General features: G+C 50.3%; 1 protein-coding gene across 1 annotated transcript in view; it reads right to left on the minus strand.

Annotated features, from left to right (window-relative positions):
* The window catches only part of atrxl (ATRX chromatin remodeler, like), a 36,337-nt gene extending 13,488 nt beyond the window's left edge, over positions 1-22,849 (minus strand). Inside the window, exons 1-22 of the mRNA XM_030360416.1 lie at positions 22,670-22,849; positions 21,149-21,234; positions 20,956-21,008; positions 20,464-20,507; positions 20,252-20,379; positions 19,593-19,703; positions 19,293-19,402; positions 19,088-19,155; positions 17,115-18,988; positions 16,736-16,802; positions 13,045-13,199; positions 12,652-12,810; positions 12,433-12,571; positions 12,205-12,310; positions 11,746-11,916; positions 7,543-7,687; positions 6,952-7,061; positions 6,349-6,492; positions 3,570-3,747; positions 3,026-3,163; positions 1,015-1,190; positions 317-434 (exon numbers count right to left, since the gene is read on the minus strand). Of these exons, the coding sequence (XP_030216276.1) occupies positions 317-434; positions 1,015-1,190; positions 3,026-3,163; positions 3,570-3,747; positions 6,349-6,492; positions 6,952-7,061; positions 7,543-7,687; positions 11,746-11,916; positions 12,205-12,310; positions 12,433-12,571; positions 12,652-12,810; positions 13,045-13,199; positions 16,736-16,802; positions 17,115-18,988; positions 19,088-19,155; positions 19,293-19,402; positions 19,593-19,703; positions 20,252-20,379; positions 20,464-20,507; positions 20,956-21,008; positions 21,149-21,234; positions 22,670-22,689 (4,300 nt within the window). The 5' untranslated portion in view covers positions 22,690-22,849. The remainder of the gene's footprint in view (positions 1-316; positions 435-1,014; positions 1,191-3,025; positions 3,164-3,569; positions 3,748-6,348; positions 6,493-6,951; positions 7,062-7,542; positions 7,688-11,745; positions 11,917-12,204; positions 12,311-12,432; positions 12,572-12,651; positions 12,811-13,044; positions 13,200-16,735; positions 16,803-17,114; positions 18,989-19,087; positions 19,156-19,292; positions 19,403-19,592; positions 19,704-20,251; positions 20,380-20,463; positions 20,508-20,955; positions 21,009-21,148; positions 21,235-22,669) is intronic.
* Positions 22,850-23,485: the final 636 nt, after the last annotated feature.

Consider the following 23,485-nt stretch of genomic DNA (forward strand, 5'->3'; position numbering starts at 1 on the left):
TGGCAGTACTAGAGGGTCTTACTGATGTAGTGGTCCAGGTAGTGGCAGTACTAGAGGGTCTTACTGGTGTAGTGGTCCAGGTAGTGGCAGTACTAGAGGGTCTTACTGATGTAGTGGTCCAGGTAGTGGCAGTACTAGAGGGTCTTACTGGTGTAGTGGTCCAGGTAGTGGCAGTACTAGAGGGTCTTACTGATGTAGTGGTCCAGGTAGTGGCAGTACTAGAGGGTCTTACTGATGTAGTGGTCCAGGTAGTGGCAGTACTAGAGGGTCTTACTGATGTAGTGGTCCAGGTAGTGGCAGTACTAGAGGGTCTTACTGATGTAGTGGTCCAGGTAGTGTCGGTAGAGGCGGTACTGCAGCGGCGTCACCCTCACCGCCATGACGTACTCGTGTTTGGGGGGGAGGAACTTGGTCAGGGCCGAGTAGTCCCTCCTCTAGGGGGAGAACGAGAACACAACGTGAGCTCTCTCTCTGTCCGTCTCCCTCTCTCTCCAACACACTCTTCTCCTACTCTCTCCCCCCTCTCTCTCTGTCTGTCTCCCTCTCTCTCCATCTGTCTCCCTCTCTCTCTGTCTGTCTCCCTCTGTCTGTCTTCCTCTGTCTCTGTCTGTCTGTCTTCCTCTCTCTCTCACACTCTTCCTCTCGCTCACAGAATCTCTCCCTTTCCCCATCTCCAACACACTTCCGCCCCCACCTCACACTCTCTCCCCCCCTCTCTCTCCCCCACAAACACTCTCTCCCCCCTTCTTTAAATCCCTCTCACACTCTCTCTCTCTCTACCCCCCTCTCTCGTTCACTTACAGTACTAAACAGTTCATGTGTGTGTCAGTACAGTAGTACTAGAACAGTATATAACCCAGTACTAAACATACCAGTGGTCGTGTCAGTACAGTACATGTACCAGATACCAGTAGTTTGTAATACATACTATTGTCAGTGTCAGTACAGTAACTGTACCAGATACCAGTACTACTACAGTATGTAATACATACCCTAGTCAGTATAGTACAGTACCTGTACGCAGCCGGCCAACATGGCGTGCAGGACGTGCGCGCGGTTCTTCATGATGCGGACGTCGCGGGGGGTTGAGTCGGCACACTGGCCGTTCTGGATGGGGTTGATGAAGCGGTTCCTGAACTCCTTCAGAGAGCCCAGCAGGTTCTCCTTGATGAAGCTGACCATGCAGTGGTCTGTGGGGACACGCGCTGGTCAACACCTACTGGTGGATCTACCGGGTTAGTCTGGGGCCTACGTACTGTGTTGGACATGGAGGCATTTGTCCATATCTATGGAGTTACTTAGAAGTAGCTTCAATCTAAAGACACTTAGAGTCAAATCAGGTCATCAGAGAGCAGGTAGGGGTTAGGCCTAAAAAAAAAAAAAGTTTGGTTCCTGTTGGTTGTCAGTTGAGGTCATGGGTAGGTAGGGAATTTATTTTATTTTTTTATTTTATTTTTTCCAGCGGCAGCGAAAGATAGGTAGGTTGTTTTCATTTAAAAACGAGAAAATTCGCTCATCCTTGTACAGAATGAAGAGGTGCTGTACCAAAACGTAAGTACAGTTTGCATAGTTTTTTTTTTTTTTTTTATAAAGCTCATAAAATAATTTGGGTCGCACATAAATTGACAGGGTCGGTCGGAAACCGGAACCAAGCAATTTTTTTTTTTAGGCCTTAGACAGTACAGAGAGCAGGTAGGGGTTAGACAATGACATTACGAATCCAATCACAGATCCTTCGAGGAAAAGTATCCCCAGAAGTCAGAAGTAAGAGGGTGGAAAATATCCGAGCTGAGAGCTCAGTATGAGAGGTCTACGCGAGTCTTCACACACTCATTTACAGGCCAGCAACGTGTAAATGAATGCTCACTTGAGATTGCATGGATTTTGACTGTTGTGAAGGAGTGCTTGAACGCCTTGGCGTTACTTGGAGGTAAACAAAGGGATGAATTGTGTTAATCAAATGTTATCAGATGACGCACTCGTCATCTGAGGGGGGGGGGGGGGAGTGCGTGTTGATGAATGTTGTGTGTTTTCTCATTTGTGTATGTGTAACTGTTTAATGTCAATTGTTGTCTTATTTGCGTTTATGCCTTATTGGTGTATGTTGTCTTATTTGTGTTTATGTCAAATGTAGTATGTTGTCTTATTTGTGCATATGCCTAACCGTTTTCTATATGTCTATCTGTTTGTTGTATAAATCATAAAATAAAAAATGTATCAGAAAAAAAAGATGACGCAGTGTCACAGCTTGATGCGGCTGTTCAGAGTGCCCCATGCATGTCCTTAGCCAATGATGAGTCTTCAGATGTAAGGGATAATGCCCAGCTTTTGGTTTATGTGCGATTTTTTCATCAAGACAAGAAAGAGATCTGCGAGGACCTGTTGGGTCTAACACCACTTGAGACACACGCAAGACTACAAGATATTGTAGTCTTTAATAGAGGCTATTAAGGAGATGCAAGAGGGGGATTGATCTAACAAAGGTTGTCTCAGTCACTACAGATGGGGTACCTATTTTGCTTACTTGAAATGTAGACCTTATGCACTTTTGATGTTTATTGAAATGCAGGCCTAATGTACCTGTTTTGTTTACTTGAAATGTTAACATGCGTTTCTTTGTCTTACTTGTTTTTCATTGTTAAAAGTAAGCTATTTGGAAATTGAAAATAAATACATCTGAAATTATAAGGAAATATGCCGTGTTGATTGTATTTGACAAAAGTAAGCTATTAGGACGTGGTAGGTTAGAGGTTCAGACCTTTCTTGGAAGGAATTTTTAGTAACTGGACCTTGTTCAATTTTAGTTGAAGACCCCTGAGGTAGGGGTTAGACAGTACAGAGACAGGTCATTAAGGAGCAGGTAGGGGTTAGACAGTACAGCGACAGGTCATTAAGGAGCAGGTAAGGGTTAGACAGTACAGAGACAGGTCATTAAGGAGCAGGTAGGGGTTAGACAGTACAGAGACAGTGTGTGTGCGTGTGCGTGTGCGCGCTCGCGCGTGCGTGTGTGTGAGAGAGGACCTACACTCCACCAGGTTGTTCTGGAGGGGGGTCCCGGTCAGCACCACCCTCCTCCGGGTCCCAATAGAGCTCATGGCCTTGGAGATGTTGGACGCCTCGTTCTTCAGGATGTGGCCCTCGTCACAGATCACAAAGTCTGGACCTGCAGGGTCAGGGGTCAGGGGTCAGACACCAGGACACACGATGAAGGAGCCGATGAGGACAATTCCCTTCGCCTGGCTCCGTCCATAACGGATTTCCATGTTATTTGTGTTGAAGACGTTTTAGAAATAAAGTTAATATTGAATCAAGACAGGTTCTGAGCCAGGTCAGGTGTGTGTATATATAGCGCGTGTGTGTGTAAATAGTGTGTTTGTGCGAATATAGTGTTTGTGTGTGTGTGTGTGTGTGTGTGTGTGTGTGTGTGTGTGTGTGCGCGCGCACGCATGTGTCAGGTGTGTGTTCTGAGCTAGGTCAGGTGTGTAACAGGTTGTAGGTGGCGGTTCTGACCAGGGGTGTGTGTGTGCGTGTGCGTGCGTGCGCGTGCGTGCGTGAGACGGGGCTCTGACCGGGCTGCACCAGCGTGCTGTGGAAGACCTTCTTGGCGCCGGGATCCTTTATCCGGTGGCCCAGGGAGAAGTTGCGGTACATCTCGTAGCCCATGATCATCACGCCCCCGTCCCGCTGCCAGCGCTGCAGCGCCAGCTGCCGGCCCACCGCGTTCTTCACCGTCGCCAGCTCTGTCACCTGAGAGCAGGACGGAGGACGCACTGTTACCAGAGAGAGGGGGGGGGGGGGGGGAGAGAGAGAGAGAGAGAGAGAGAGGGAGAGGGAGGGGAGGAGAGAGGGGGGGGGAGGGGGGGGAGAGAGAGAGGAGGGGGGAGAGAGAGGGGGGGGAGAGAGAGAGAGAGAGGGAGAGGGGGGAGAGAGAGGGGGGGAGGGGGGGGGAGAGAGAGGGGGGGGAGGGGGGGAGAGAGAGAGGGGGGGGAGGATAGAGAGGGGGGGAGAGAGAGAGAGCGAGGGGGGGGGAGAGAGAGAGAAAGAGGGGGGAGAGAGAGAGAGAGTGTGTGTGTTTGTACATAGTGTTTGTTTATATAGGGCGTGTGTGTGTGTATAGTTTTTGTGTCTGTTTATATAGGGTGTGTGTGTATATAGTGTGTGCGTGTGTGTTTGTGCATTGTGTGTGTGTTCTAGCGTGTGCGTGTTTCAGTGGAGGCTTCTCCAGTGAGGAGAGTGAGGAAGATCCTCCTTTATATTGTTGAGAATTAAAAATGTTGTCCAGACTACTTTAATGAATTAATCCCCTTAAATATGACTACTTTAATGCCTTTGTATAATGTTATGTTTGTTTACCTGGGTAAAGAGACATTAGCACCCCCTATCGCCTCCATTGACTCCCATTAATTTCCCCGAAAGTGTTGGCGGCCGGTGAATAACATGGGGTTCAATGGGAGAGAGGAGGAAAGTCCTCCTCTGAGTGGGTGTGACTAGCCAAGGGATCTGGATCTTGCGAAAAGTCTATTCATGAATAGGCTGGAGCCCTGGCTGCGCTACGAACCAATAAGCAGGAGCCCTGGCTGCGCTATGAACCAATAAGCAGGAGCCCTGGCTGCGCTATGAACCAATAAGCAGGAGCCCTGGCTGCGCTATGAACCAATAAGCAGGAGCCCTGGCTGCGCTATGAACCAATAAGCAGGAGCCCTGGCTGCGCTATGAACCAATAAGCAGGAGCCCTGGCTGCACTATGAACCAATAAGCAGGAGCCTTGGCTGCGCTATGAACCAATAAGCAGGAGCCCTGGCTGCACTATGAACCAATAAGCAGGAGCCCTGGCTACGCTATGAACCAATAAGCAGGAGCCCTGGCTGCGCTATGAACCAATAAGCAGGAGCCCTGGCTGCGCTATGAACCAATAAGCAGGAGCCATGGCTGCACTATGAACCAATAAGCAGGAGCCCTGGCTGCGCTATGAACCAATAAGCCGGAGCCCTGGCTGCACTATGAACCAATAAGCAGCAGCCCTGGCTGTGGAGCAGCCCGGAGGGAGGGGTTATCCCCTCAAGTCTACGCTACGACAACCAAAGAACCCGCTCAGTCGAATGCCTCGTTTCCATGTGTGTGTGTGTGTGCGTGCGTCTGTGTGTGTATATAGTGTGCAACTGTGCGTGTGTGTGCGTGCGTGTACCGTGACTTTGTGTGCGTGCATGTGTGTGTATATAGTGTGTGTGTGTGTGTGTGTGTGTGTGTGTGTGTATATAGTTTGTGTGTGTGTGTGTGTGTGTGTGCGTGCGTGCGTGCGTGTGTGTGTATATAGTGTGTGTGTGTGTATACTAGGGATGGGCGTGAGGAATCGATTACTCGAGTACTCCTCGTTACAAATGAACTCGGTTGGTGAACCGGCAAACTCGAGTTTGCATGTACACACAAAAACAACGTTTTCTGAAGCAAATGTATCAATTTTCTGTGCGGCGCCACTAACGCATTCCGTGGGTAAAAAACAAATGAAATGTATAAAATTTAAGTGTGGCGCGTGCCGTGCCGTGTGCAGGCACGCCAGAATTCAAAAAGTTAGGGATGGCGGTTAAAGCAAAGCGCGGCGAAGAATTGAAATACTTTAAAGAAATAGGAGATCATAAGGTGAAATGTAAAATATGCCAAGCGAAATCGAGCTACCAGAGTACTACAAGTACTATGCGGCCGGCAACATATGCTCCGGAAACACAACGGTGAGTTTGGGAAAGCAGACCCGCAGCAACCGAGTGTGTCGGCTATGTTCACCGCCGCAAGACGCAGCTGTAATCCCGGGCGGCCGTGTAGAGAAGATCACAGCGCTGAGTATTTCCATAGTCCATTTGCTGCCGTTTTATTTGCAGCTTTAAATTATTTGCAATGGTTAGGCTACTTGTTTCATTTTTGTTTTTTTTAAACTGTTACAGGCCGTGCTTCGACGTGATTTAAATTGTGAGACGCATATTTATTTTTGTAAGGAAAATGTGTTTTGAACGTTTGCAAAAATAAATAATGAATACTCTGATGACTCTGACTGTTTTGATGGAGAATAAGCATTACATGTTTGGTTGGTAATATTGCCGTTCATCATCAGGCCTATTCCTGCTGCAGATGCGTTGCATTCTAAAAATAGATTCGATTAAACGAGTACTCGATTGATCCTCGAGGAATTCCTTCGATCACTCGAGTTTGGAATTTACTACTCGTGCCCATCCCTAGTGTATACTGTGTGTGTCTGTGTGTGTGTGTGTGCGTGCATGTGTGCGTGTGTGTGTGTATATAGTGTGTGTGTGTGTGTCTGTGTGCGTGGGTGTGTGTATACAGTGTGTGTGTGTGTACCGTGACCCGGTCGCTGCCCATCCCCTCCTGCCACTTGCTGAACTCGGCCACCCAGTTGAGGATGGTGTTGAGCGGGCAGACCACCAGCGCCGTCCGGAACCGCAGGCAGCGCGACTGCAGCATGGTGTGGAGGAACGTCACCACCTGGAAGAGGACCGGGAACGCCACAGGGAGCGTCACATGGAAGGCCGGACCGGAACGTGGGAATGGAATTCCACTATCCAGTAGTTTCGTAATTGAACATCATAACAGAATATCATTTTTTAATATCGTCATGTATTATCAATTCTAAACATCGCTATGGAATATCATTTCACAATTTCGTAATTGTATACATCGTAATAAAATATAATATTTGCAATATTGTAACGGAATATCGTAATAGAATATCATTTTGGAACATTTTAATGGACTTCCCACTGGAGTATTGTACTGGAATATCGTAATGGAATTTTGTTATCAAACGTTATTTCGGGAAATTGTCGTTTTAATTATGGAATCTTGCAACGGAAAACTACATTTTTTGGCACAGCCATAAACCATTAACAGCATGGTGATGGGGGCAGTGATCGCGGCCCTGGATGGGGTGCAGGCGTAGGTCACCTGCAGCGTCTTGCCCAGGCCCATGCAGTGGGCCAGGATGCAGCCCGAGCCCGGCGAGGAGTTGGCCTTCTGCACCGACTCACAGCAGCAGTCCCAGATGAACTGCACCCCTGGGGAGACACAGGGGGGGAGGCCGCATCGAACCAGGGATCTACCGCCAGTGACATCACAAGGGGGGGAGGCCGCATCGAACCAGGGATCTACCGCTAGTGACATCACAAGGGGGGGAGGCCGCATCGAACCGGGAATCTACCGCTAGTGACATCACAAGGGGGGGAGGCCGCATCGAACCGGGAATCTACCGCTAGTGACATCACAAGGGGGAGTGGCCACATCGAACCGGGAATCTACCGCTAGTGACATCACAAGGGGGGGAGGCCGCATCGAACCGGGAATCTACCGCCAGTGACATCACAAGAGGACCATACCAACGGGTAGGTCGATCCATCCCAGCATGCATCTGGGCGGACACGCCCACATGTGATGTAACTACAGGGAAGGCTAGATTTACCGTCCACCTGGTGGGGCTTAGGGGGGGGGGGGGGGACCTATCGTCCACCTGGTGGGTCTTAGGGGGAGGGGGTGACCTACCGTCCACCTGGTGAGGCTTAAGCCGGGTGACCAGGTTGCGGTGCACCTGGACCAGAGGCTCCTTGGTGGGCCCGTCCAGGTCCAGGACCAGCTTGGTGGTGATGGGCTCCACCACCTGGGACAGCTCGTCGCCGATGACGATCACCTGGTGGAGGACGGGTGGAGGAGGAGAGGGGGAGGGGGAGAAAAGGTGGAGGGGAAGGGGTGGAGGAGAGGGAGGGGTGGAGGAGAGGGGGAGGGGGAGGAGGAGAAAAGGTGGAGGAGAGGGGATGAAAAGGGGAGGAGAGGGGGAGAAAAGGTGGAGGAGAGGGGGAGGTGGAGAAAAGGTGGAGGAGAGGGGGAGGGGTGGAGGAGAAGGGGTGGAGGAGAGGGGGAGGGGTGGAGGGGAATGGGTGGAGGGAGATGGGGGTCACACGATGACCCATAACTGTGTAGCGTTCAGGGTAGACCAGTTCCAATATCCATGCTTCCATGAGTACCCTTAAACGTGCACTCCGTGGTGCACTAACCGGAGATTACGATCGTGACTGCGATCTTTGAACGTTGAACTCTTTACGCCTAGCAGCTATAAAAAGCTATAAAAGCTATAAAAACTACAAAATGACTCCCGAAAAGTACTATTTTGGATAGCTTAATTCCCCCAACATGTTATGCTCACATGGTTGCCACACTTGCCACGCATGGCTCTGTCACGTTAAAATTGTACCGGGGGCGAAAATTGTACCGCCCCACGTCATCAGTTGTTGACTAATTCCAAACCTGCCTGGCCACAGACGACGCGATCGTCTGTTGCCTGGCAACGGGCGATCGCGTCGAATGACGTAGGAAGGTTCTTGAACATTCGCAAACTTTCATGCTCGTTCATTGCACTCCTTCATTGAGCGTGACAAGAAAGGTTTTTGAAACCTGCTTTAAACACTCAGTTTACTAGCTAAATTCGATTAAACAATTCAATACAATACAAATATAAAGTAAAAACAAGTGCTATCTATTGATCCGTTATCTGTATTATGTTATTTGGTGTTCGGCAACATAAGCGCGAATGGTTTTTGAAACCTGCTTTAAACACTCAGTTTACTAGCTAAATTCGATTAAACAATTCAATACAATACAAATATAAAGTAAAAACAAGTGTTATCTAGCGATCCGTTATCTGTATTATGTTATTTCGTCTTTGGAAACATGAGCCAAATGTTTTTTGAAACCTGCCCGGCAACGGACAACCCAATCAAATCAGTTGTCAAGTTGTCAACAACTGATGACGTTGGCCGGTACAATTTTCACCCCCGGTACAATTTTAACGTGACAGCTCCAATGTTAGCCCTAGATGGACATGATGAATGCCCCGCATGCCTCGGTGTGGTCCACCTGAGGGAGGGGCTGTCCGACGATCAGTGTATGAATTGCAGTTTCATGCCACATGGGCTAAAAGTGGCAAGACTAGCCGAGGTGGAAGGACCTCAGGTTGAAGGTGAGCTTCCCCCGCCTGGAAGAGAACCAGTGGTACGAGTACGCTCCCCAGCCAGGGCTGCCCCGCCCAGGAAGAAGGCTAGGAAGGCTGACGGTTATGCTGCCAAAGTGGACAAGCTAGTGTCAGAGTTCGCTGAGATTAAGAGTTGGCTCTTTAACCTTAAGCCAGTCAGGTTGGCGTCAACCCAGGGGTCAATCCCGCAGGCTGAGGCTCCAACTACGCCAGAATGGGACGGAGATGCCCCGTCTACGAGGGCTTCCTGTAGCCAGTTCTATGAAGCCTATGAAGCTATGTTCTATGAAGCCGGGACAGGGTGAGGTAGAGGCTTCTACCCAGGCTTCTGAAGATGGCTCCCAGCATATAGGGAGTGGGTCTAGGGCAGGCTCAGAAGCTTCCCCAGCCACAGTTAAGCCAGTGGTCCGAATGGCACTGGCACGCTTAGGGGTGGATGAGGCTCCAGCAGCAATCGCTCCAGCTAGTGCATTCTTTAGGCGTGTCCCGCCACGAGATACTTTTTCTGTTCCTCCCTCCCAGCCATATATTGAGGAGCTTCACAGATGCTGGCCAGACCCCAGATCTCTATCTCATCACACCAGTGACAGCAGGGCCTTGGCTTCAATGCCGAATGCCAGCAAGCATGGACTTGACCGAATGCCAGCCTTGGCGCCGACCATTACCTCCCTCATTGTGGCACCAGAGGAGGTGTTGAGGCCGAATGCTCGCTGTCCCAGGCCACAGTGTCGCATCACTGATGACCTATTAACGAAGTGCTATGACACAGCAGCACGTATGGGCCGTATCGGGAACTCCTTGTCCCATTTGATACTGGCCCTGTCTCAGTCCTTGCAATCATCCAGTGCAGAGTCTGAGTGATCTTTGCAGGCGTTTGCCTTCATGACCAGAGAGCTTGGTAGGCTGATGTCGTCGCTTAGAGGCGGGACCTGCTCTCACAGCTGGGGGGCCACATCTGGCACCCCAGACCAGAGTGCCTGCAGCTATGGGTTTGGCCCTTGAGGGGCCTGATCCACTTATAATGGAATGTGACCAGGAGGTAGTTCAAACCATCATAGACTCAAGAGCTCCCTCCACCGGGGCACTTTATGCTAACAGGTGGAAGATATGGTGTGAAAGTGGTGTGAGGCTCAGAGAGAGGTACCGGAGTGTTCCTCAGTGCCAATTATACTGCGTTTTTTGCAGTCCTTACTGGAAAGGACTATCTGCTTCCACTTTAAGGGTCTATGTGGCTGCCATTTCATCCAGGCACATTAAGGTTGATAGCCAGATGGTGGGGTCCAGCGGAGGAACCCCCAACGGGGTGTCAAGGTTTCCTCATGGGACCTACCTCTGGTACTTGGAGCCCTCCGCCTCCCCCCGTTTGAGCCCCTGGATCAGGCGCCACTGAAATGGCTGTCGGCAAAGGTTGCCTTTCTTCTAGCGATCGCGTCAGCCAAGCGTGTGAGTGAGCTTCATGCGTTGTCGGTGAGTGAACAGTGCATACACTGGAACTCAGACGGCACAGGGGTGGCACTGTGGCCTAACCCATCTTTTTTTCCAAAGAGACTGCCTTCGGCCCACTATAATCAGGTCATAGAGCTAGCAGCTTACGGGCCCTCACACCCGCCAGATGAGGAAGCTAGTTCAGGAGAACTACTCTGCCCGGCGAGAGCCTTGAGATGTTACATACAGGAAACTGCTGGTTTTCGCCAGTCTGATGGCCTGTTTGTCTGCTACAGGGGCCCGAGGAAGGGGCAAGCGCTGACCAGACAAAGGCTTTCCAAGTGGGTGGTGGAGGTAATTGAGGAGGCATACAAGTCAAGAGGACTGCCTTTCCCTCTTAACATCAGAGGCCATTCCACCAGGGGTGTCTCCACCTCCTGGGCAGCACTACGAGGAGTGCCTCTAATTGAGATTTGTGCAGCGGCCTCCTGGGCTTCAGTATGCACCTTTGCCCGTTTTACAGGGTCAGCTGCTGTTGTTCAGGAACCCTCAGGCCCTTCCTAATAGGTGGGTACAGGATTCCTCGTGACTACGTCGGTAATAGTCATCCAGTGTTAAGCACTGCCTCTGGCGGTCAGTAAGAATGAAATAGAACGAGAGTTACGTATGTAACTACGTTTCTATAAATTCTGGATGACCGCCAGAGTTCTCCGTCACTCGGAATCTTGCAAGGAGATTCTGAAGGGACATCTTGGAGAGTGACGTGGGCTTATATAGACGGGCAGCCCGACGTCATCCCCGGTGACGTGTGACTTTGTTGATATTAAATACTCGACCTGCGCATGCACGATGGATAACATCCAGTGTTAAGCACTGCCTCTGGCGGTCACTAAGAATGAAATAGAACCATAGCTACATACGTAACTCTCGTTTTATCGCTCCTTTCGCTTTATCGCTCATGTCTATTGAAAGTCAATGGGCGTTTATCGCTCGTAACGCTTTGTAGCTTTTGTTTTGAAGGTACAGTAAGGTAGGGCTGGGCGATAAATCGAATTTTGATCGCGATTTCGATTTTGCGTCAAACGACAACAAAGAAAGAACCGCTGAATGCAGATCTCTACAATATTTTAGATTAAAAAAAAAAAAATTTTGGGAGAGACATGCTGAATAAATACATCATGTTTTAATCGTGATTATGATTTGTTCCATAATCAAGCATCCCTACAATACGGTTAGGCTGATCTGAGCCCAGGAGGTTCTGACTGGAGCTCCCCTCGGACCAGACGCCGCCTCACCTCTCTGAGCTCGTCCCTCTGCTTCTCCCGCTCCGCCAGCCGCTTCCGGCGCTCCTCCTCCTCCCGGAGCGCCGCCAGCGTCTCCGCACGGAGGTGCTCGTCGTTCAGGATGCCGCGGATCTTCCTCCTGCCCTTCGACGTGTTCTTGCTGTCCTCCTCCTCCTCCTCCTCCTGGGAGACACAACATGCAAGGATTACATCGGTGACGGGTTGGGCACAATTAGACTAAAGTGTCTAAAGTGGGTTTCCATGGAGAACCACCTTAACAGGAAGTACCAGGATGGAACAGGAAGTACCCTTGGCACAGGAAGTACAGATGAAGTTTAATGTGCAAAGGTAAATGTTCAGTGTCAGGGTGGTGTCTAGGGTTAAGGGTGGTGTCCAGTTAACGGGTGGTGTGGGGGGTAAGGGTGGGAGGGGGATATGAGAGCCAACACCAGTGCGGTGGTGTTCAGATACCTTCCCTGCGCTGTCAGAGTCCGACAGCACGATGTAGGACGGCATGGTCTTCTGCAGCCTCTGGAGGTAGCTCCGGGTGCCCTCCTTGTCCCCGCTGACAGACCCCCTGCCGAGAGGAGAGCAAACCCTTCAGCCCACCCCTACACCTTCTCACACCGAACGACAAACCTCCCAACACACTGAAGTGAAGAGCGGACGCTTCGAGATCCACCAATCCCAGGCTCGCACCTTTTGGACCTTCCTCCGCCCTCCTCGTCCTCCCCCCCCTCGTCGTCTCCTTCGTCCACCTCCGACAGACTCAGCTCCTCACAGAGGTCCTGATCAGACACCGACGTCGTGGACGTGTCCTCCCCGCCACTGTCGCCGTCTGACCGCAAGCAACACGACACATCAGCCCCCCCTGCTCCCGGGTCTGTAGCCCCCTGCCCCCCACAGGGTCCGGCTTACCTCGGTCAGCCTCTCGGGGGGTCTTGGCGGTCCTCTTGCCCTCCTTCTGGGCGGGGGCCTTGTCCCCGAAGGTGAGCTTGTGACGGAGGAGGTGGTGTCTGCTGCCGGGGGCGTCGGACCCGCTGCCGGAGGCCTCGGAGGCGGAGCCGGACTCCCGCTCTGAGCGCCACACGTACGCAGAGGGGCCAAAGACATTATTATGATTACAGGCCTGGCTGGGCAGCGCTGGACCCCTTGTGGTCGGGTAGGTACCAGTGGCTGATGATCAGTTTAACTAGATGTCTTTAAGGTTGGTGGCATAAACAAGAGATGCGCTACAGGTCTGTGCTTGGGAGACGCCTGCAAGCGTTTCAAAACCATGAGTCATGTTGGAAGTCTGGGTTCATCACTTACCTCCGTTATCGCCTTCGTCCTCCTTCCTGCCCTCAACCCCCTCCTCTTCCTCTGAAGTGGAGTCTTCCTCTTCCTGCAGGTCATCGTCCGACGACAAATCGTCCCCCGAAGAGTAGTCGGCTTTGATTTGGGCCAAGAGTATTTTCTTAGCGATTCTTCAGAAGTGGGGGAAGAGAAGGAGAGAGTACCTGAGGGTCATTTCATCATTACATGCAACCCTTCCTGACCAGATGTGCATCTGCAGCTGTGTTTCGTGGATGGGGATGGGCGGGGGGGGGGTTGAATCACATCTATGAAAATGCTCATGGATTCAATCTCGTTTATTCAAACTGTGTCCGTGAATGCTTTCCTCTGCTCGTTAACCTAAATAGGCAGCGACCATAGAGTCAAATAGGCAGTCATGCATTGTCATTATTTTTGCTCCAAGATGCCAATGAGCAGATCTGTGATTTAAGGTACATACATCGAATTTAAACATCTAAATGAACAATAATCACAATATCATTTTATACTTAAAACGTTTTATGATCGAAAAGAAAATGCATAAAAAGACCAGAGACATCAGATGTAATAATTTATTACAGAAGATTTGGCGGCGCGGAGCTCATTTCAGTCAATCTTGAAACAAAACATCAACAACAGGATGCTAAGACATGCATGACACGAGAAACATGGATATAATGCACACGTTACATGTCTAGCACTGGAAATATGTTTAACATAAACATTGTTTTAATGTTCCTTTGTCCGGCGGCAAGCTTCGTTTCGCCTCAAGTCTTTGTTTTTTTTTGCCGCACAAAACCCCCTTGCCAGGGCGCACACTGTCTCTACACAACGAAACACACACAGACACAGGGCCCTCCCAGCTGAGATAAGGCCTTTTGTTCTACCCCACCGAGTTCAGTGGGGATGGTCAGTCTAGATACCCCCTCGGACCGGGCCCTGCGCCAACACTAAATACTTCTTATTAGAATGCGCTCGAACGTTCCCGCTTATCTAAGGCAGTGGAGGCCTGAGCGGGGTCGTCATCTTTGAAGAGAGAGAAAGCATATGGAAGAGAAAGGAGAAAGACATGAGACCCATTACTCAGGAAGAAACACCATCATCATCACCACCACCACCACCACCACATCAGCCGCCAGCCGAGAACCATCCACCACAAGACCTGAAAGTAAAACACAGTCTGCAGCCCGGGAGGTCACGGGGGGGTCTGCACGACGAGGTCAGGGCGGCAGCATTTGCAATACTTTGCATATTTGGAAATTTGGAAAGCTCTCCTCCCACTACTGCTGACCGCAGAAGCACTTCCAGTTGTCGTTTGACAGGGAGCAGGGAAGGGACGTTCATTTACGGCATTTATATCAGTTTGACGCAGCAGCAGTAAAACTAAGGTGGAGGTCAATAAAGTCTGGTTTTACTGGGGCGTCATGTTGTCATCACTTGAATTTTATACAAATAAGGTGGGGAAGAGATATATCATATCAACGCTCATGATGAAGACGTGAGCGTACTCTGTGTTTACCGTGTGCTCAGTGAGCTCCGTAACTAGCGTTAGCTACAGACAGGGTACCCTATGCTGGGCTAGGCTAGGTCCTCTGACAGCTAATTGAACCACAAGCATTATTGATCTTTTCTGCCGGGACTCCCATGGGACATTTTTGGGTCAGACGTTAGGATGAAATGGAAGAAGTGCGCAGACTCATGGAGGACATAAAACTCCATGTCCCAATCCCACTACGAGGAGGGCAGAAACGGAGATCTGGTTCCTCAGCGTCCACAGAACATGTCCTGTCCAGACGTTCATTTAATAGGGTACCGTCTAAAACTACTGTGGATGACGGCCCGGTTAGGAGTGACACACCATCACGCTGACCCCTAAAGTCGATAGAATACTAGCTGTGGAAATGTGCTTTCCAGTTATTCGCTCCGTTTCGGGAAGTGAAGAGGGCAGGGCGACACATGACAGAATGATCACGATCATAATAAACAGGGACCTTAACCCCAAATAGGAACTAGAGCCATCTCATCTTCCACATAAGTAATTTAAACTTAGTCATTTTAAAATGACACGCCAGACCAAAAAGCGATCGTCTGAATGCACCTATTTATGCATTTGAATGTCCCAGTGTGGAAGTGGTTCGTACGTATGCTGCTTAATCACGGTTACGGCCCTCCGCTGGGCGTGGCCCGTCTTGTGGCCCTCTTGACGCCTACAAGAACACCCGGGGATGATGCAAGGCTTCGAGGGTGCTTCGACAGCATGACACAGGAACATTAAGGCAGGTTAGAAATGGAATCGACTGCAATCCAGTTTCCTCACCCTTGGTTGGTATACATTTTTTTTCTCTAAACGTTCTCCAGGAGAAAACACCGAAAGTGCGAGCTATTCCCAGGAAACGTGGGTGGGAGATGATCACCTTTTTTTTAGATATTGACTAATTAAAAGGCGTAGGTATGTAAAATAATAAATAGTCTATTCAAACTTTGAACCCTCGTAACAAGACATGGGCACTCAGATCAACCCAAGCCCAAATTACACCTTTACTCTGAAAGCCATTAGCTCCCAGAGACGTCTGGAAAATGCCTGGGACTAACGGGACCTCATGGCCTCGAGTTGAAGACCTAGGTGACGCAAAACCAAACAATTATCACTGATAGTGTGAAATCTCCTTTATTTCAGGATTTGTGTTGTATTCACAGACGGTCCTGTACAACAGTCATTTCCTAGATGAGTTAAAACATATCAAGTTGGTCTCCGCGGAGGAGAAGTAGAACTTTAGCATGGGGTTTGGTTCTGTGGTACAGCACCGGCAGGATGAGGTGAAGCATCTAAGTTTCTATGTGCAAAGAGCAGCATGTCGCGCTCCAATCGTCAAGAGTCCAATCTTAGTGTTTCTAGAAACGTTAGTATTAGGGATGCACCGAATATCCGGCCACCGAAAATGTTCGGCCAAGAATTTTCATTTCGGTGCATCCCTATTTAGTATTATACTGGTTGGTATCATAAATCGCTCTCACTTACATCTCGGAGGTATTTCCGAATGAAATGTCAGACGGGAGCTTGTAAACTTGCATACTTCACCTGCGTACGTCACAGCATTCAGTGAGTATCTATGCTTTACATAACGTTAAAAGCATGTTCGTTTTTTACTCTCTTGTGCATCGGGAGTAACAGTGGAACACAGTGAAACTGAAAAGGCAGAAAAAAAAAAACGAAAACAGAACAACAAATAGAATACGGGGTGCAAATCAGTGAGTAACACTTCTTGAAGTTCAGGGTGAGTGACCGCGTCTTCGCTACACTCCGGAATACTAAAAAGCCCACCGCTTTTAACAAGAGAATCAAACCACAGAGGACGGTTTCAGAGTCACTGAGTATGGAGGAAGGCGGTAAGACTTCCAGACAATACGTGAAGCCCCTCATCACAGTGAGTACTTCACTTTTCCCTGGGCCTGACTGCAGCTACGTTTGGGTCTTGCCTGGCTCGAGCGCGTATTTGGTAACGGTTTGGGGCGGGACTTGCGCCTGCGGGTTTGGGGACATTTGTGGCCGGATTTAGGCTTGGACCTCAGCGATAGGGCGGTTTTGAGGTCAGATTGTGGAACGGACCTGGGTTGTGAGCTGTTAGGCCTTTGCTTGCATCTAGCCGCGCTTGTATGAGGCACTATGTCCAAAGTTTTTGAACCATACCTATTTTCTGGGTCATCGTCATCTTCTGCTGCCCAAGAGGGCCCAGAGTGGGACAGGTCTTCATCACCTTGATCAAAGAACACATGGAACAGATGCTCCGTTACAACACACACACAAATCACATGTTGTATCGTCTATTGAAAGGTTAAAGTCGTTTTAGTAGCATTTGCTATCTTCAATCGCTATTGAAGATAATACAAACAGTGGTCCAACTGTTTACGGATTCTCTCGGGTAGAATTGAGTTGATGTCAGAGATCCCAACACGTGACCAAAGCTCTCATGCGTGACCTCCGACGACGAACCAATCGAGAGACCCTACATGCTAACCGTTCTCAGACACACAGCAGGTCTCCATGGCAACAGTAGAAGGGCTCTTACCGGAGGACTGCTGGAACCCCGAGGCTCCCAGCAAGGACACGTTCTCCGTGATGGTCTTCATGCGCTGGTCGTCCGACTCGCTCCCCGATCCGGTGCCCGCGCCCGGTCCCGCCTCTTCCCCCTCGCTGGTGGAGGAGGAGGAGGAAGGGGAGGAGGGGCGCCGGCTCTTCCTCGGGAGTTTGGCTCTGTTGCCGGACGGCGTGGGCGCGCTAGCGGCGGGCGGGTCTTCGAGCACGGGCCCGCGCTGGTCCACACGGGACCCCGTGACCTCAGCGCTCGGGGGACCCCCCCTGCCGCCGCCGTCGACGTTCTCCTCGGCCTCCTTCGGGTCGTCGGAGGAGGACCCCGAGCCCACCCGCCGCGCCTTGGCCCGCCTCCCGCTGGCCTCCGAGTAGAGCTTCCGCTTGCGGTAGACCCGGTTGGGCGACAGCGGCGTGGCCCGGGACATGGGGATCAGGCACTTCTTCTTCACCTGCGCGGGACGCGCCGCGGCGGCGGCCGCGTCCTCGTCCGAGCTGTGCGCCGTCATGGCGGCGCGCTGCAGCAGGGCGGCGGGCACCTCGTCCGACTCCTCCGAGCCGTCGTCCCTCCCCGGGGCCGAGGCATCCGAGGCCAGGTCGGCCACCGCCGCCGCCGCCGCCGCCGCGCCTTCGGGGTCCGAGTCGCTGCCGCTGTCGACGGTGGACATCGAGGGCTGGGCCTTGACGTCGCTGGGACGCCGGAGGGGCGTGGTCTTCACCCTGGGACACCGCCGGTTGTCTGGCTGCTCCTCCTCCGGCCGCGGCGACTCGGCGGGGGCCTCCGCCGCCCTCTCCTCCGCGTCCTTCATCAGACAGACGCCAGTGTCTTGAGGCTCCGCCTCCGCTCCCAACGCCTCTTTGACCTCGTCGGAGACCTGCACACCCTCGCCGACGGCACCGGGAGCTTCCGGCTGCTGCTGCTCCTGTTGTTGTTGTTGTTGTTGTTCCACAGGCACAGGTGTGAGTTTCAATACAAGTTTTTTGAGCAAACCGTGAGAATGCTTCAGGTTTGCCTTCGGGGCTAAGAGTGCCGGTCTTTGCGGCGGCTGAGCTGCGTCCTCGGAGGCAGCCTTCTCAGCGTAGAAGGTCTGGACATCGTCCATCAGCCCCTTGACCTCAGGGTCGTCCTTCTCCAGATGCTCGGCCGCCAGGTTCTGCAGGTCGGTCAAACGACTCCGGTCGGCGAGCTCCGTCGCCGACCCGGCGTCGCCCCGCGGCGGCTCCACTCCCGTGTCTGGCTGCGGGCGGAGGACGGCCTCGCAGCAGTCCACCAGGTCCACGTCACAGAACACCTCCTTCAGGCTCTGCTCCAGCAGCTCGTGGGACCGCCGGAGGCCCTTCAGCACCAGCAGGAAGGCCTTGAGGTACAGCGGCCGCGCGCCGCGGGTGCGCTTGTCGCTCCTCACGCTCTTGACCAGCTCCACAAACGTGGCGTTCAGGGCGTTGGTGGAGTCCACCAGCTGCTTGGCGTTCTTCACCAGCGCCTTGGGGACCTCCAGGGCGTTGTAGTTGAACACCACGTTGCCGTCCATGCCGCTGTGGTCCCACTTCTCGAAGGAGATGATCTGGGGCCGCGGGGGCAGGGCGGCGAACGCCTCCTTCTCGGGCTCCTCCCGGTGCCTCCGCTGCTGGTGCTGCTGCTGGTGCCGGCTGAGGTTCTCCAGGTTCTCCAGGACGCTCTCGCAGGCCACCACCAGGTCCAGCAGGGGCTCGGGGTTGCACACGTAGCAGTACCACTTGCACTCCACGATCCCCGAGAGCTCCTTGCGCCCCAGGTTCCGCAGGATGCACTTCTTGCAGAAGGCGTTGCTGCAGTAGTCGCAGCAGATCAGGTTCCCGCCCTCGGCGCACCACCTGCACGTCGGGACCGGGAAAAACACACGTTAGGGGGGTGGGCGGGTCTTCTGGACCAAGTCGGCTCCAACCCTTTTTGGCGTGTGCGGGGCACCGTACCTGCACTGCTCGTCCATCCCATCTCCGTCCTTGCTTATGTCGTCACTCGAGTAATACTTGAAGCAAGACTTGAGGAGCGAAAAAAAACACACGAGTTAAAAACGGAACCGCCCCTTCAGTCGTCACTCAAACCAATCGGAACGCTGGTCGTCGTGCGGCGACAGTTATGCCCCTGGTGGGTAGGTGGAAGCCATGGAAGACTCACCTTGCATATGAGCACTCTGAGGATGGGGTGGCGGTAGAAGGAGTCTCTCTGGAAGTGGTTCACCTGCCGACCGCACGCCGTGCAGCTCACGATCTCGTAATGCCCGACCGCTGCGGAACACAAACCGATGAATAAGCGTCACGTTCTCGGGGCTGAATTTGAAAAACTCTTGAGAACACCTGAATTCACCAATTCAGGGGCGCTCTGAGGTTTTTCGTTGTCTGATGGCGCGGCCGGTGTGGTTCTGGCCCACCGACACACGGAAGGAAGGACATTTCGGGTTTGGGAGTGTGAGCTGACCTCCCCGTCTCCTGGTGAACTCCTTCCGGGAGACGCCCGACCTGCGGAACTCGGGGCCCCTGAAGTCGTCCCTGGAGCCGCCCACGGCCTCGGGCCGGACAAGCACGGTTCCTGTGGGGAGAGGACACACCAGCGCCGCTTAACAAGACAAATCCCACCTTTCCTTGCCATTGCGCACGTAAGGATTGATTGACTTTTACAGGTGTCCATTTTGTTTATGATCAATTTGTACCGTCTGTTGACTGACTTTGTGAGCTACTGGATGCCTGAATTTCCCCAAGGGGACGAATAAAATACCTGTCATAATCATCATCACGGCGTTCATTGGGGGATATTACAGACGGAGGAATCGTGCAACCTGAAATGTCTCCGTAGTCCCAACTACAGTTGCTACGAGAACATTCAGCAGATATGGTTTGAGCCGATAGTGACTGGCTTATGGATCCCCTCGAAACAACTTCCCAGTCCTCAAACCATATTTAAAATTATATATTTAGCGTTCTAGAACTGCTTTTTGATCCCCGAATAATTGCCCACACCTACACCCTCAAGGAGAATTCCTGGTACATTTGGACTTTGGCAAAAAGTCGGACTCACATATCAAGGAAGACCGCAATTAAAGGACTTCCAACCTGTGTAGGAACCACTGAACCACCCACCTTTAGGAAGTCTGCTGATGTCCAGGTGTCCATTAGAACCGACCAACAGAGGTTCCCCTTCCTCCTCGCTCTCCGTGGACTCCCCAGACTCGTCCAGACCGGAGTGCTTCACCACAACAGAGGCTTTCCTGTAACGGGGGGGAGGAAAGACTTGAACCACCTTTCAACCACTTTAGCATCTCAATCTGGTTTCTAATCAAAAGCCCTCCCACCTCTTTGATCCAGAAGACCTGGCCGACTCTTTGGGTCTTGATTCCTGTAAGGCGAGATTCAACACCATATCAATTATGTTAATGACTATGACTGGATATTCCAGCAGATAGAAGTACATTGATCGGTAACAAAAGATGAATAATTGGATAACAGTAATATAATAATCATAATCATACTAATTACACAGATCTTGGGTTACTTGCTTTGGATTCGGGCAATGTATCTTATATGGATTTGAACTGTTGCATATTCTTGTTGCACATGTTTTATGTATTCCTTCCCAGTATCATTTGCCATCTGTGATTATTAATGATGTTTACTATAGTTTATCTTTGTAAAGATTCCCCAAACAGAAGCCCATCAATTCAACTAAATAAATACGTTCATTATCTTTATCACAATATTGGCAAACATGAACTAGCCCTGATGCGAGGGAGCTGAACGTTAATCATGTAATAAAGTAATAATAAAATACAAGTAGTATAAATCACCTCCGCAGTCCGACTTGTTGGATTTGGAAAACCATGGCCCCCGTTTTGAAGTCCTGTGGAAAACATGACGAGTTAAGAGATTTAAGTTAATAGTTAAAAGGATAGTAGTAAATCAGCTAGTTCACTGATTTCCGTTCATTATTAAAACTGTTTGGTTTGGTATGAGTAAATCCACCTTGTTTGAGTTGCGTACCTTCTGGTATGTCCTCTTCAAGTGGAGGATGAGCGAGGAACTCGTGCAGCTTATTCACCAGGACATTGAGCTTGCTTGCAGGTTGGCTAACAACACAGAGAAGGTGATGCACAGAGCCACATGTTAGAGCTACATTTGGAGTCATTTACCTTTAGTCCCTGTGCTACTCATCACTGTGGGACATCACTAGAGGTTACCGAAGCTTCGCTTGAGTAAACGTCTGAATGAAGCTCTTACAAAATCGCCGTTTTTTTTTTTAAATTTCTTTATTCACGGTTTACTGATGGATGAAACCACTAAAATAGCTTTACTTTGGAGAATCTGGAATGCTGTACTCATTCAAGTGCCACTCAGTCAAATAGAGCATGGGCTGATGGAGAAAAGATTGCATGCTGTGAAAAAATAAACGTATTTTGCCAAAAGTCTGAGTATTCCTTTGAGGCAGTTATCAAGAAAAATAAAACTTTAAATAAAATCTTATAATCAATAAAATACTCATGGCCCAGTACAGTCGTTGGGAAAATTCGAGGAGTTTATTTCTGTTTCGAACCCCATCTATCGGTTTAATAAATGGGCTACATTCTTATTTTTTTTACAACTAAAATGTGACCGTCTGGTCCAGCTGAATTTCAAACATTCAAAATGTACATTGGCGACATCACAAGTGGGAGTGTCCTCCCAGATATATGATGCATCAACGATCAGGTTTCCATACACATCTGGATGGACCCTCCCATATGTTATGATGCATTTAATTTCGAAGTTAATCAACATCGCTAGTATCTGAAGGTAAATATTTGTGGAAGATCCATGGCGTCACTGGAAATGTAATTTCCTGAAATCTAATCCGCAGAGCATCGTAAATATGATAAATCATGGAAAAGCAGAATTGACCATAATGGCAAATGAGTAATGTTGGTTGGGTTGGTTTAAGTATTATTCGAATATTGAGGAGCTAACTTTCTGACCAATGTTTTGGGGCTGTAACTATACACTTCGTCCCTAAACCATGTGTTGTAATGTCCCATGTTGTTCTGAACGTCGCATTAACACCGCATAACAATATACTTTGCCGTCAGTTTCCACAATTACTTAACGTTTTAACTAACGTGTTCTTATTAGTCAAGACCTAGTCCATGTCAAAGTGATCCAACATAGTCATACCCTTCATTGGACGCAGGAAGCTGACAGCTCACATTACGCTAGAACTCCCCTGTAACGTGTAACACACACGGTCTGGGGAGCACTGGTACCCAGTACCAGTTAGACTGAGTGATGTTGTTTAAAAACAATCCCCGACATGAAACCAAGGGTCCTCAGCCAGCTTTAAGTCAGGCTCGACCCCAACCCGTCATGTATCGAAACAGTGGATCGACCAGGGGGCTACACCTTCATACCCCCCTTCTATCTGCCTAAGCCCGGGCCACCTATCACCTAGCCTAGCCGTAATAGCTCCAGTGATAGCAGTGCTACACGTTAACCTCCCCGATCAAAAGGCAGACCCCGACCCCGTGCAGTTACCCGGGAATCCCCGCAGACATGTCGAGTGTGGTTGTGGCCGCGCAGGGTTGTCATCCGGAGCGGTGATTCTGAGCCGTGTTATGGGGTAAAATGTGACAATGGTTCATCAGGGGCTGCATTCATCCGCCGCGGACCACCAGAGCCTCAGCCAACATGGCGCCAAGGAGACGTGATGCTGCGTTCAAAGGGCGACGGGAAAGTAGGACGTTATCGCCTCAGAAAACCGAAGCTGCCTCTCAACAGAACTTGTAATATTATGTGGTACAAGTTGCTTGGATACAAACAGAAAACCCATGAACTAGTCCTAATATGGACAGCGTAGTGCAGTATATATTTTTTTGGGGATTATTATTATATGTATTTGATTAGAAAATGGTAGAAGGTTGACGTTGCTTAACTCACCATAGCTGCCCTCTAGTGGTCATAAATCTCTTGATGCAGCTTTACACTTGGACCTCACAAACCAAGAAATAAATCCACCAAGGTTATTTAATTTGTCTCAAACTCTGTCATTGACTTGGATGTAAACATGCATTTCTGCTTAGATCTAATACCCTATTCAACATATTTAATTTGCCAAAATAAATGAATTAATAGAAGAATCGATAGAACCAGTGTCATTTGGAGAACATTATCCTTTTCTCCGAATCAAACCACTAGAGGGCGGAAAAGATATCGATTTCCCCATCTGATGTACATTTTCCTCCACTTAAACTTCAAAGTAGGCTATATCCCTCAAAAGAAAGGATTTTCAACTAAATAAATATAATAAAATTGCATTAATCCGTTACGTTTCAAGTCTTATACAATGTTTTG

The sequence above is a fragment of the Gadus morhua genome, chromosome 7 (genome assembly GCF_902167405.1).
Source record: "Gadus morhua chromosome 7, gadMor3.0, whole genome shotgun sequence".
Lineage (NCBI taxonomy): Eukaryota > Metazoa > Chordata > Actinopteri > Gadiformes > Gadidae > Gadus > Gadus morhua.